Source organism: Syngnathus typhle, linkage group LG14 (genome assembly GCF_033458585.1).
Source record: "Syngnathus typhle isolate RoL2023-S1 ecotype Sweden linkage group LG14, RoL_Styp_1.0, whole genome shotgun sequence".
Classification (NCBI taxonomy): Eukaryota; Metazoa; Chordata; class Actinopteri; order Syngnathiformes; family Syngnathidae; genus Syngnathus; species Syngnathus typhle.
In genome coordinates, this window is record NC_083751.1 from 5578804 (window position 1) to 5593114 (window position 14311).

At 43.2% G+C, this 14311-nt stretch overlaps 1 protein-coding gene across 1 annotated transcript in view; it reads right to left on the reverse strand.

Moving 5' to 3' along the window:
- The window catches only part of elavl4 (ELAV like neuron-specific RNA binding protein 4), a 56426-nt gene extending 42445 nt beyond the window's left edge, over nucleotides 1–13981 (reverse strand). Inside the window, 1 exon segment of the mRNA XM_061297541.1 lies at nucleotides 13466–13981. Coding sequence (XP_061153525.1) covers nucleotides 13466–13513 — 48 coding nt within the window. The 5' untranslated portion in view covers nucleotides 13514–13981.
- Nucleotides 13982–14311: the final 330 nt, after the last annotated feature.

Consider the following 14311-nt stretch of genomic DNA (forward strand, 5'->3'; position numbering starts at 1 on the left):
ATCGATCTTTGACCTCTATAGCATCTTTTTCAACGAGGAAGTGACAATTTCAAACAAATGTTCCACTCCTACCTTTGCCTGAGACAAAATTTCGCAATCAACATTCAATTACAATCGACAATATCTTTGACCATCTGCCCAGAGTATTTACAAACACACTTCAAATTGATTTATTCTGAGATTCCATACAAATGTGAAAAAGATCTACACATTACTCATCTCCATTCCAACTCACCTCCAGATTCATGAATACAAATATACTTACTGCTATCTTCCTTCTGGTCATTAGTACAATTGTGATCAATTGCACCGTAATCTGCGAGTGCAAATGGATAAATGCATATTAGGAAAATATGTGTACATGTAAATATATTTTTAATTGACTGTGTTAATACTATAAATGCATATAGAATATATTCCAATATTCTTTACACCCGGAAAATACACTATTACTGTATATGCCAGTATCATTGTCAATTCACTATTGCCAGTACACTATAAATATATTTTCAGTACAAATTTTCCATTATTATTATTATCTCATTTGTTTAAGATGGTTGGCACGTGTCTTCCTGCATTTTCTACATTGATATTCCTCACTTTGACATTTAAATAGTGGCTCGTCATCTTGCAACATCGACACGTTTCTCTGATCTTCACTTACATTAAACTCACTCCACATATATTTGCTAGCTGCACAGCCGCTATAATAAATTCCTTACACACCCCCATCCTATTAGCATTGATGTGTAACCTTGGAGCTCACCGTGTTCCGCCTGAGGGTAATAGAGTCACTGGATGTTGCTATCCTTGCGTGTGTATGCGTGCGTGCGTGTGTGCGGGCGTGCATGAGGTGCTAGCTCAGGCGCCCCACTGGCTCACATCAGAAGGCTCAAATCACACCATCTCCAGTGATGACTTTTAACTCCTTCTTTTCTATTTGCACCCTTTTCTTCCTTCGTCTCTCTAGCTGGATGTGATGTAGAGGCTCTCTGTTCATGTCCATCTGCCTGGATCATTTTCTGCCTCCATCAATCACGTGTTGCTGCTAAGCATCCACGCCTCACTTAACTTGCAAAGGGTCCTGGTCAACAAGCAGAGTGGTGAGAGGAGGGGGGGAGCGGGGGTCTTATTAGCATTTTGATTGCATCAAATGCGAAGAGGCAAGGAACATACACAATCAAACATTTACTCTCAGATGGATTAATTGTAGCGCTGGAAATGTTCTCGCTGGCAAACGCCGAGTCAGTCTGTTCTGAAAAGTCATTCCGCGAACAGATGGATGGAATTGTATAGAATTTCACTTTCTGCAAGGAAATAAAACTGGCTGACACCTGAGAGTTGAGGAGACAAGCCAATCAAACATGGCCGCTTGTTTTTTTTTGTTATCAAGGTACCGCCCCCCTTTTCTTGATGGTGATGGATGCAAAGTTGGAAGCTGAGCAAAAAAAGTACAAGGGCCCCAAAGCAGGTTCATTCACACACTCCTCATCATCTCACAGCGTTACAAATGATAATCCGGGGGGCATGCGCGGAACTCAAACGCACCTACTACCAGCATGACGGATAACGTGTCTACTCACCTCATTAGCATAGGCTACTTTGCATACATGAAAGTGGTCGGAATAACAACCGGGTATAAAAAAAATGAACACCTTGCTTAAGTATCGCACATGCTTGCAGGTGAATGAATCTGGAAGCAAAAACAATTCTTCCTTCTCGCTGCTTCCTTTTCTTCCCTTACACCTTCTTGCCACAATGCGTATGAAAAATCACGTGCTGAACGAACTTCTCCTTCTTGACTAAGTTAGAATATCAATAAAATAATGTCTTCAAATGCATTGTAGTAGAAAATGCGGCGAGCAAGGCAAAATGTAATGGCAAGCCTGAAGCTTTCTTTCCTTACCATCTTAAACCCATTCCACTCCATTTGGGAGACGCCGGTGGTTGTCTCAAGATCTTTCTCTCTTTTCGCTCACTCTCTCTCTCTCTCTGCTGTATTCTCTTCTTATTCCCCCACACGCGACAAACGCTTCCGCCGAGAGAAGCCACACAATCTGAGCTTTTAGTTTGCGGCGAGAGACTTTCCGCTTACGATTCTGTCCTCAGCTTCCTCTCCTCAGTGGCGAGCGGCGAGCGGCTTAGCGGAGGTGTGCGGCGGCGGCGGCGGCAGGCATCGCCTTCTTCCACAGATGCTGAGAGCAAAATGATGAGCTCGGATGCGAGCTCAGCCAGCCTCCCACCCCCCTCCCTTGTCTCCCAGCCACCCGCCCAGTCCCCCTACTACTCAACTGGAGATCAGCGCCCGCCCACTCCCCCCCTGCACCTCGCTCCTGCAGAATCTGTCATTGGCGTGTGGGTTTGCCCGTCAAGCCCACCCCACCCTCGCTCTCTGGCTGGCTCCGAGCCCTCGTCGGCACACGCCAGCCTCCGCCTGCTTTTGGCAGAGAAAAGGCTTTTTGAATCCCAGCAAAGTAATCAATCGCCGCTCAGCTCCGTGCCTGAGTGAGCCGGGGCAGAGCGACGTGGAGCCGGGCTCGAGGAGAGTGATTGCAGCCTCAGGCGCTATGGTAATAGGATGCCTGCACAGCACTGTGTATATAAATTAGCTATTACTGAGTGTCCTCTGTACATTTGCATTGGTGTGTGTACAGCAAAACCTGGCCCTGCCCGCTGCACAACAAATTGGGCTTTGATTGTATTGATTATTAACTTTTCAAATGTCCCCACTAATTGCCACTTATAGGACCATTTAGATTTACAGCTGTTTCATAAAATTTGGATTACAAAGGAAGCAAGCGGACAAGGAAAACAATAAAGTGGCAAAAGATAGCAAGATGGAGTCATCACAAACGTTCTCAATTTAGATACAAGAAGATGTATGCAGCACACACACACTCACACACTGGAAGTGGGATTAATTGAGGGCACCGTGGGAGAATCTATACATTCAAACACGATTTCACAATTGTGAAATCGGCCAATGGCATTACTACACGGCTCGCAATACAATGCACTCAGTTTTACCCATCGACTAATTAGCCACTTTGTTATTGCAGTCTTTAGCCTCTGCGTAACCTTTTGGTTGAAAACCAAAACAAGCATCATCGTAGTGTTTTTTTGCTCTTTTTCTTCCTCTCTTGTTGAAAGTGGAGTTAAGGAAACCCACATTGCTTTGAACAATGCACGACTAATTAGTGGGGTATATTTAAATAAATTAGAGTCGAGTAAAGCATGTGAAATATGTTTCCTCTAGTCAAATCATAATAATGATAAAGAAGAGGTTGGGGGTTTGTTTATGTGTCAGAGAGACAAGAAGGGGGAGCTCTTGCTTCCTCAAACAGGCTTTACCTGGCAAGCAACACTGGTCACAGTTATTGCACAGACATGCATTCCCTAAATAGCATTACAGTGCAATTCATTTTGGTTATGGCATGTCAGAAGTAAATGACGAAACATTCTGTGTGCACGTCAGAAATATTATTTTGAAAAAAAAAATCGAATTAATTTGACTACCTGCTAGCAACCAGCTAATATGTGGTGAGCCTGTTGGTACATAAATTATGTATAGTCAAATAAGATATAACACAAGAGCAAGCAATTGTGAATTGAGCATCTGTGTCGTGCTATCGTCTCATGAAAACCAGAAAACTTTGACCTCCCCAACTTCTTTTGTAAGCAACCTTTAGCCAACCAACTGCCTGCTACCGTAATCTTCGGACTATAAGTCGCGTTTTTTTTTCATAGTTTGGGGGGGGGCGACTTATACTCAGGAGCGACTTATATACTCTGGTGCGACTTATAGTCCGAAAATTACGGTATGTCCTCAATGAGACACAAAGACATAAGAATATACTGACATTCTCCAATTCTCTACTAACAGATTACATAACACATGCAATCAATCAGTGGCGTAGTTGTTTTTGCAATAACTAACACGATCCAAATCGGCTTTTTCTTTAAGTGAGAATAAGAACGAGAGAGCAATTGTTTTGCTTTGCCGCTTCATCTACAGAATTCGATGACACTGCAGGACCAGGAGGTTTTTATAGGCTGCGTAAGTGACTGCAGCTTCTTGGCTATAAACACAATCTGTTTCACTTTCCAGTCTTGGGTTAGCTTGCGTGTGTGTCACTAGCAGAGATGGAAAGATGAAACCATGTTGCTGCCATGTCCTAGTTAAGGCTACACGCTGCGCATTACGAGATTGTATATGGACAGATGGAGGGAGTGGTTGAGTGATCCGATCAAGGGCGTTTCTTCTGCTCCCATTATCTCTATGTTAAGACAAGTGGAATTCTTCAATGCATGTTTTAGCGTGAGATGGGCAATGAGCATAAAATCGCAGTAACAACCACAAAGCTTTGCTTAAACCTAATATGTTTGAAAACAAACAGTGGAGCAACACATGTAGACAGACAATGCAAGAGTGCTCACAAGCATATATTCTTTATCCTCTGCAAAAAAACCTGACTATTACTCCACCTTTTTGACGAGTTGTGACTATTTCCATCGATGTCTGTAATATAGCGCAACCAAGTGGCACACATCAGACAAAGCCATACAACCACAATAATAAAACAAATCTGACATTTTACTATTTTTGTTTCATCTCCATTTATAAAATGGACAAAAATATCAGAATGTTATTTTTCTCATAAAAAAAAAAAGATAAAAAATCCGATTAATTGTATTTCTATTCATTTCAATGGGGAACAATGACTTGGTAGGAATGTTTCAAGTTCTGAGTGTACAAACGTGGTTCTCAACTACTACAACTACACACGCATAAAATATGATGTTGACAATATTCCACAGATTTTTCAAAGTCAAACCACTTTTGTGGCTTTGACCCTCAAAGTCGTGAAACTCCATCCCACCGATTGGCTACGACGGCCATGCACAAAGACACATGCAGCGGACTCCATTCGGACAAATCTAAACGCAAAGCCGCGTCAAAGACAAAAAAAAAAACACATCGCACAACACTGTGGAGCACAAAGTGCTTGTCAGTCTCCAACTGTGAGCGGTGGAGAGCTCCGGCTTTAAGTGCTCGACCTCACAAGTGTGCTTCAGCCACCGCTTCCCGCATGCTAATTTGCAAAGAGAGAACTGGCTAATTGTTATGGACCGTCCGCGCCCTTCACTCCGCCCTGCCTCTTCACCATGAACCCCTCCTCGTCACACACCTTAATGGATTAACCACACGCTGTTGTGTCTCCCACTCTCTTTTTTTTTTTTTTGTATCCTCGACCGGCTCACAAGGATTCCTATTTGCTTTGGCCTAGAAATGTTGAATATCCCGGTCTGAGCAAAGATTAAACACGAGCATGACATTGTGTGCCGAGGCACAATATTCAGCCGGCCAATGTGTCGTTTGACGATAACACGAGGGAAAGAGAAGACAAATAATAGCATCCGTCGTTTATCAGATTTGAATATGCAGTAGTGTGCGTAGCGATAATAGTTTTTGCTTTGGCTCCTTGTCAACTGTCACACGACGCTATCCGACACCTGTCTTGTCTTTCTCTTCGCATAATAAGACTTTCTATTTAAAAAGTGAAGATGCAAGCTGAGATGTTGCAAAAGAAAGAAAATACCACTTGTTTTACATGAGAATGAGAAACGTGTCGGCTTGTCGGAAATATTATATATTTCGTTGCTCTTTATGTCAACATTGTTCATTTAAATGACATCGACATTTATTGTATTTTATGTCCTTGTGTAACAATTATCATTATTGTGGTAATATCTCATTTTGTCAACCACAGAGAGGAAGGTGAGATCGGATATATAAATTGCCGCGCCCCGATTTTCGTTCTGTTGACTTCATGTGAATTCCAATAGAAGTAAAACAATAAACCAACTGAGATAAAATATTGAAGAATGGAGCCGTCTATTGGGTGAAGGCCTCCATTTGTTTCGACGCGGGCGACGCAACTGGCATTTATTGAGATATGGCCTTTATTAGAGTAGAGGTCACTATTTGTTTTACAGTCTACAAGTCCAATACTCGCATTGTTCTCTCTTCCCATCCCCCCCTATCTATATTATTTGTCTCTAGGGTGGGTTGGTGGGATTCTACTGAATCTAATGACTCAAAGGCTTTCGTCTCAGCAACATAACACTGCCTGTATTGTTCAATGTGCTCCTGTAAATCATCGAAAAACCTTCAGGTCACAACACTAATGAGCTCGGAAATCGATATACAAGCATGGAAGTTTGTTGTTAGTAAATAGGTGCCATGCACTTAAATTTTTTTTCTCACCTCATTTAGTGATTAGCACCAAATGTTTACTTGGGTTACCATGACAACCACTTCCGACAAGGAGGCGGGGCGGAATTGTGGCAACACCACTTTCCAAGAAAGTTTAGTTCGGCTGATTCAAAATGAAACCTTCACAGCAGTCCCCTGAGTCCAATATATTTGATAACGACGCCGTGTGCTGCTTAGCTAGGCTCTTCTCCATTTGCCCTTGAAGGACAGATTTAGTTGCTCTTTACAAGCTCTGGCAGCCCAAGCATATTTCTGGGCTACTCAGATGATGATGGTCTCTTTCCTGGCAGGTGTCCACCCTCTACCGGTAACAACAAATGAGAATTGCCGGCTTCAACTTGTCCGTCTGTCCGGAGACAATCTCAGACATCAAGCGGTTATTAGCATGATGACGGAGGAGGTTCGAAACAACGAGCGGTTTGGACTTTGTGGACCGCTGATGCTTGCGTCAGTGTTAAGAGCAGCTTTTATTTCCATGAATCAATGTGCGGATACTGATTTGAGGTAATTTCATGGTCCAAGGCACAGCGCACCTGCACTGCTGTTGTATGTAAAAATCAAATCGCCTGCCTCTCTTCTGTCTGTTCAACAAAAGAAGAAAAGGCCACGTGGTTCTACTCTGCCGCACTGGCACTGTATTTAAAACCGCGGCGGTGCAAATGATGTTAAATTATCTCGGGATCACAGTCAACTTCACAGTGAGTCATCCAAAAACTAAATGGGCATCGTTGAGGTAATAAATGGCCTGACAAACTACGGGAAGTTACTCAGAATATTGAGAAAATTTTCCGTATGAAAATAACATTCATTGTAACTTCAAAATCACGCTATTGTCCTTTTGGATTGAATTATTATATTTGGCAAAAACACAACAATCACCGGATTTTCTCGATGTCACCAACATTTTACTAAAACTAGCAAACCCTTCGATGCCCTCATGAAAGTTCCCTTAAATTCACCCTATCGAGGATGAGTAAATAAAGTAGCAAGGCATCAACTTAACCCGTATCCATGTCACAGTTCGTGGGAAAAAAAAAACCCTCCTTGGATCAGAAGTGAATTCTTCATGCTGATCCTGGATGGAGGCTATACGCTACATTTGTCACAGCCGCTTCAAGCCTTCACATTAACGCAAAGCTTCTCGGTGAGAAAGGCTTCGGCTTTGCGGTCTCCACGTGTTGCTGTCACAGTAAGAGTGTGATCATCGTAGAAGAAATGCTGATTTTTTTTAACTCATTCAGTGCCAGTTTGGTTAAAATAGATCTTTGACGTCTATAGCCGTCATTGGTAGTGAACGAGTCGATGAGTAAACCAGTCGCCAAATATGGAATTTTTCAAGATGTGTTTTTCGACCTTCAAGCTTCCACTCGACTATGTTTTTATATTTTTTGGACTAGATAATGACAGGTCTTAGAGGCTATAACCAAACCTAAATGAAAGGTGCCCAGAAAGGCTTAGCTTGCCATTGGCTGTTAGATTCTAGCATGTGTGCTGGCACTCAGCAGGTATTCTCGACAGGCTTCTGCTGGATTATTGTCCATTTGGACAGCAGTGTCCGCAGCTTGAGGTGACATTCAACTTCATTCAACTTCGGCCGCCCGGCATCTTACATCCCGGCTGTCGGTTTTAAACAATGTATGCTTTGTGCGGTCATTTTGCGAGGATAAAGTATGGATCCGAGCAGAATAGCTTGAGGTTAAAGTAGCGCTGGAGTAAGATTGGTCGTTTGAGTATCGCAAAGTGCGAAAGGAGAGCAGCACGTTTTGCATTTGATCCCGGTCGGGGTACATCCATGCTCACAGGGTGACTGCTGGGGTCCATCTGGCGACGGCTTTAATCAACCCACACACGCACATGCCCACGTATAGACCAAGAAGCTTATATCCAATTTTTTTCCCTCGCCATATTCATTGTATTATTCCGTGCAGTCCGTTCTAGCCTTCACTAACCTCCACCGCAGAGATTAGGTGAGAAAATTGCAATCCAAACATCACGTGCCAACGAATGGTGATCATTTCTTCTCAAACGACTCACACTAGCAGCTCTCCATTAAAGGCTCGCCTATATACGGCTTTTGATAAGGCATAACCTTTTAGAAACGACACATATCCAAGCATCATTTGCAGGCAGGGCCCGTAGCACCGCTAGGATAAAAACATGGAGAAGCTCGGCAAAACCCGGCTCTTGAAATGTCACTTCATGCTTAAGCGCCCTTTCTCATGCTCGGAGAAAATTCAGTGGGCAATGTAGAAAAGGGGAAAATAAAAATCCAGCGGGTTTCACTTAAATGCCTTCATGCTTGGAGAAACGCTTGGGCTATTCAATGTTGCTGGAACACTTCAAGAAAAAATGAAGCAATACAAAAATTACGATTTAAGAACAATGAGGTCGTTTATACTATACGCTAGCTACAGCCGGCAATACGACAAACATGCTAACCCCTGAGCTAATTTCACTGCAAAATTAAACAAACATAGCTGACATCAAACATACTTTTCCTAGGAATTCATATTGGGCCAAAGTTTTAACAACTGCAGTACATGAATTTACTATTTGTATAAATCAACTGATTTTTGGTTTATTTGTAAATACTTTAATTTATCGAAAACATAATTTTTATATATTTTCTTGAGAATATTTTATTTAACTTAATACCATACACCACTTTGTAACAGCATGAAATATATTTAATGAATCCGATATTTGTATAATATTGCGATAATCCGTCGGCAAATAAACAAAGAGCAAATTTAGGTTTTGCATATTTAGCTCATACGTCAAAACCAAAATATACAAACCAGGGTTTATTTATTATTTTGCATCATTATAAGCCTAGAATGTAATCTAGTCAACATATAACATTAATGGTATCATGCTCTTGTTTCGTCTCTTTTTGAACTTGCTTGGAAAAGTATGAATCGTAAAACAGACTAAGTTAATTCTGGAAGGTTCCACGGCATCCATAATAAATAATGTAAACTCGAGAAAGTTGGGCCATTAAGTTGTTTCATGTTCGCAAAAGTCACACATTCATCACTTACTCATGGTGACAGCAGATGCGTCGCCTCATCCTCGGCAATTAGCGAATCGATAACAAAAACACAATTGGTCATCTAACTATCTCTTTCAAGGAGACTTAAACGACGTTGTTTATCAACATGCCAGAATGCTCGACAAAGGCCATTTCTCACGTATTGGCTGGCATTTGTCAGCTCAGCATCAACACGCTCATTTTCCAACACAGGGGTTGTTGCATCTTGCCTAATAAGGGGTCTTCACCCGCAAAATCTCCAAAGTACAATATCGCAAATTGGTGTTCCAAAGGGCATCGTCTTTGAGAAGGAAATTGAACGTTGCTTCAGGCGGGCACATTTGGTTTTCATTACAAATTGGACTCTGATTTGTCAGCCATGACAGAGTTGAAGTTATCATGGTAGATTATCCAGGACACGGGCAGGCCAGTGATGGCTAATAGCGCTTTTGTCAATCTTTGTAAGCCTGACATGCAGTCTAAACATAAATATATGCCACTGTCACTTAATGTCACAATAAATCAACTAATTAGGATAGAAAATAAAAATGGTGTTATCGGCTTTTTCTCACCAAGCCTAATAATATCATTTCTACTGGTCATTATCCAAGAAAACAGAAAAATAGATTCTGAAATTAAATGTTTTCTCCGACCCGCTCGACTAAGCTGGATTTTGCGGAATTAAGCAGAAAGAATGAATAGCAGTAAGTCCAATTGTTTTGCGTATTCAAACTATTCAATTGCACATGTAAACAGTGACTGGAGATAAATTCTCACTAGACTGAAGTAATTACGTGCGTCTGAAAGCTTCATTTATGGCCGAGGTTTTATGCCGTTTCCTCATATCGGTCTCGAAATGTAAAAATTAGAAAGTCTTAAACACTTCCGCTTCGATTTATTAACAAACGTGTCAGTCACGATTATGTTCAAACCGTATTCTAAACAGAAAGACGATGCGGAGGTCGGAGTACATTAGAGCGGGTGACCTTTGGGTGGGCGTGGGCTTGGACACCCATGAAGCCGCCGCGCCCAGTGCATGTGCCAAATTGGGTGTGAATGAATAGCTCGGGGTGGCGTGTTTGTTTGCATGCATGTGCGTGTTTGCGACGGTGCGGACACCTGCTCCTTTCTGTCGTGATGGCTCCCAAAGGGACATAGGCTCAGCTGCTAATCGCCAGGCCCTCCCTGCAGCACTGGTGGCGGGCACATTTACGCACGCAGACACATACGTGAAGTCTATAACCCCCCCCCCCTCATAGTGTCTCTCTGTGTTCCCTGCAACTGACGCACCACATGTGTTCATATCGAGAGCAAACATGACAAAATTTACACACACATCACATGATACAGTCATAACACGTTGTAGTTTGATACACGCTGTAGGGCGCCGCCCCTGTAGATTATCGCACAATTTCCGACGTGACGTTAATAAACCGCATTTGTTTCGGACAGCAAGCCAAACACTCCCACATTTGCGTATCTATGCATTTTTTATCGTTCGGGCTAGCTGCACCTGCGTTAAGCCGCGGCGTCTAAATGAGCTAATTTTCCAAGATGGAGAGAACACAGCAATCAAGGATAAGAGGAAAATCGACGCGTAGCAGATGGAAGGAGCTAATCGTTATCGTGCTATAAGAGATGACCTCCATCTATTTAGAGGCGAAGGTTTTTGTTCCTTGTTGGGTTCAGCCGAGTGGAAAAAGTGAAGCACGCCTAGCCACTTTTTTTTTTTTTTTTGGGGCGGAAATGTTGAAGCAGAGGGAAAAATTAGAGTTGCCAAACAAAGCCTCGTGTCACATCGCGAACGTTAGCTGCCTGCAGTGGGCAATCAGCGACGCTTTCTAGAAATTAACAACATTCAGCTGGGAAGCACGGCGGCGCACTGCAGCTTTTTAAACGTGGCCTTCTTGAAAATTAAATCTCGGCTGACTGAAATATGGAACCATTTGCAATTCAGATTCGACTCCCCGTGCTCCTTTCATTTCATCGTCTTTGTCTAAGGTTACACGGCTGGGCTTGCGTGGTCATTTTGAATCTGTACACGCAGTTTTGAATTTTCAATGGAGCGCAACACTTGATTTGATTTTGAAATTATGAGTAGGATGTATGTATTGTGAATCAAAAATAATAATAAAGTCACAATTTAGATTTAGGCATCATATTGCCTGTAGCCCATCACCATGTGAGAGAATGTGATGCTGCATTCTAATGAGAAATGGACCCGAATTTTCCAGTGCATTTGTCTAATGTATGCAAATGATCTCTCCGAGCTTAATTACGGCACCATTAATCACGATGGTCTTCTCTAAACAGGGTAATCACACGCGCACGCACACACACAAAATCACACAAAAAAAAAGTAAGCACACAGCTTGGCATGAGATGTAAGATGTTGCGTTATCCATTACAAGGCTGTTAACCCCCCCTCACAGATTTCATTTATAATCACTGGCGTTAAATTCAAAGTGATTTTTAAACTTGGAACCGGCCCGCCTCAATTTTTTTGCATTTCCCCACGCCCATACAAAGCAACAAATGTGTAAACATGCCAATCATTCTTGTGTATAAAACTCAACTACTTTTCAACAATCATGGGGACGGAAGTCTTAATAGGCATTTTGGAGAACAAAATCCAGAGATAGATTGCTTTGAACTATTGTAAGAATGCAGAAAAAAAAAAACACTTTTGAAGCTCAACTCCACATAAACGTATTCCAGCACTTATCCTCGACGCACATTTGCATCGAGTTTTCCAAAACCCCCCTTGGGTATCGTCAGTAGGATGACAGCGGGTTATGAAAGCTTCCGGGAAGCTTTGGGGTGTGGATCTGAGCCAGTTTGAAGGGGAGGCACCCATGTCGCCTTAACGCGGCGAGTCAGGGAATTTCTTTTTTTTTTTTTTTTTTGCTTAAATGCTCTGTGTTTTCTTCTTTCCTACTTCATCATTCCCTCCCCTTGAAGTTATCTCTCTATCGGGACTGTCAGCGGAATGTTGACATCAATGGAAATAATTCCACGCGTCTCCGAGTCTTCCCGTAATGACGATCTGCCAGTTCTCATTCATCACTTCACAAACCAACTGGATTTTTCCCCCACGCAAAGCACCCCCCCCCCCCGAAAAAAAAATCACAACACTGATTTATTCAAGCCATGCAGACACACATGCACGTTTTTGCAAACACCTCAAATTCCCTCGATTGCAGTCAGTCTGGCGGAGACTAAAGTCGGAGTAGGCGTAGGGTAATTGAACAAACACAACAATGTAAATATTTACTAATACCGTCCATTGAGAATACAAACTGGATTGCGCAATTGATTTGTTCTCTCTCTGCTCTTTTACTCCCGTTCTCACCCACACACAAACAACTGCCCCCCCCCCCCCGCCCCCCCTCTCCACCTTTGCTTCTTTTCATGATATTACAACGCACGCCTGTGTTCATTAAAAAAAAATGGAGACTTGGATATGGAGATATGCTCTGTCTATATCCTCTTACCAGGGATGACCTGTAGCCCGTCTGGGCGGGCGATGACGGGAGATCCCTGGGAAATAGCGGCGAGTGCGACTCGGGGACGGAGCCCACGCCACTGGCTGCTAGTCCCGAGAGCTGCCCGTACCTCGCCATCATCTTGAGATGCTGCTCACAGAACACACACACACGCTCACGCATTGACGTGGGAGGAGAAGGGAGGGGAAGAAGGTGAAAGGAGGCGGGGAGGGGAGGGGGGGGGCAGATAACAGCAGGTAGGAAGGACGATGATGAATATTAAAAGGACAGAGGGAGTGTGTATGAAGAAGGAAGCGATAGAGAGAAGGAGGGGATTAGGGAACATTTTTTTTTCTTTCTTGGCTCTCACACACAAAAGCACGTGAACACACAAGCGCTCAAACTTACAAGCATGAGAAGGCACCAATTGGGTTTTGATCGGGTTTGATGGCTTCCTTGCGATGGGGTGATGTCAAGTATGGCCACTAGCTCTCTTCGTTTACTATGACAGCAGAGCAACTGCGTGTTCTCCATATGACCGTACATGAAAACGTGCCGCTATCGTCAATCGCAAGTGCACGGACATGCACACAAACGGACGCACACATGACAGAATGGCTGGCGGCAGACAGGTGATGCATGGGAAGAAGAAGAAAAAAAAGATGTCTTTACCTCATTGCTCAGCAAAGCAGCGTTGAGTGTTCGGCTTATTTCGAACATGTCGGTACTTTTTTTTTTTCTCGGTCCTCTTAGTGTCGGCTTGTCCTCAGTTCTTTCCTCTTCTTTTCTTTGCTAAGGATTTGGGAGTCAGTCCCCGAAGCAGAAAAAAAAAGAAAGAAAAATCAAGCAATAAAAAAAACAAGCAGGAACCAAAAAAAAAAAAAAATCTGGTGGAGTCACTATGAAGTCCTTTATTTTCTCTTTCTTTTTCGCTCTCTCCTGTCTTTCAGATGCGCCCTGCTGGCTGCCGGTGCAAAAATGTTTCTGTCCAGGATCCCCGCACACGTCTTGAGTCAATATTTTTCTCTCTCCTCCTTCTTCTTCTTCTTCTTTTTTTTTTTTAAATCTCCCAGGAGTCAGCACATTAAAACGTGAAGTCGGTAGGTCGGCTCGGCGGGCTGGCGTGCTGCCTTATCTTTCCCCCGCACACTGGCTCACACAATACGCTCCGATCCTCAAACTGCTTGCTAGCAGATTAGCTGTCCCAAAACATAGCACTTAGTTTAAACTCCCCTCCCTATTGCTCTCGCTCTCTCTCTCTCTCTTTCTCTCTCCCTCCCTGCATCACTCCCCCCTCTCCCCGCCTTGTAGCATACAAAATAATGCAGCTTCAGTTCACCGCTGCTACCACAAGGTGGAAAGTCTGTTCCAGCACCACGGACAGCGCCACCGCCTTCCTCTGCGTGCCACTCCTTTACGTTTGATTCTTTTTTTCTTATGTGTCTGATACACGGCAAGGGAATATTTGCACTTATGCAAGCACTCCCTCGTGGACCGTGAAAAACGCAGGGCGAGGAT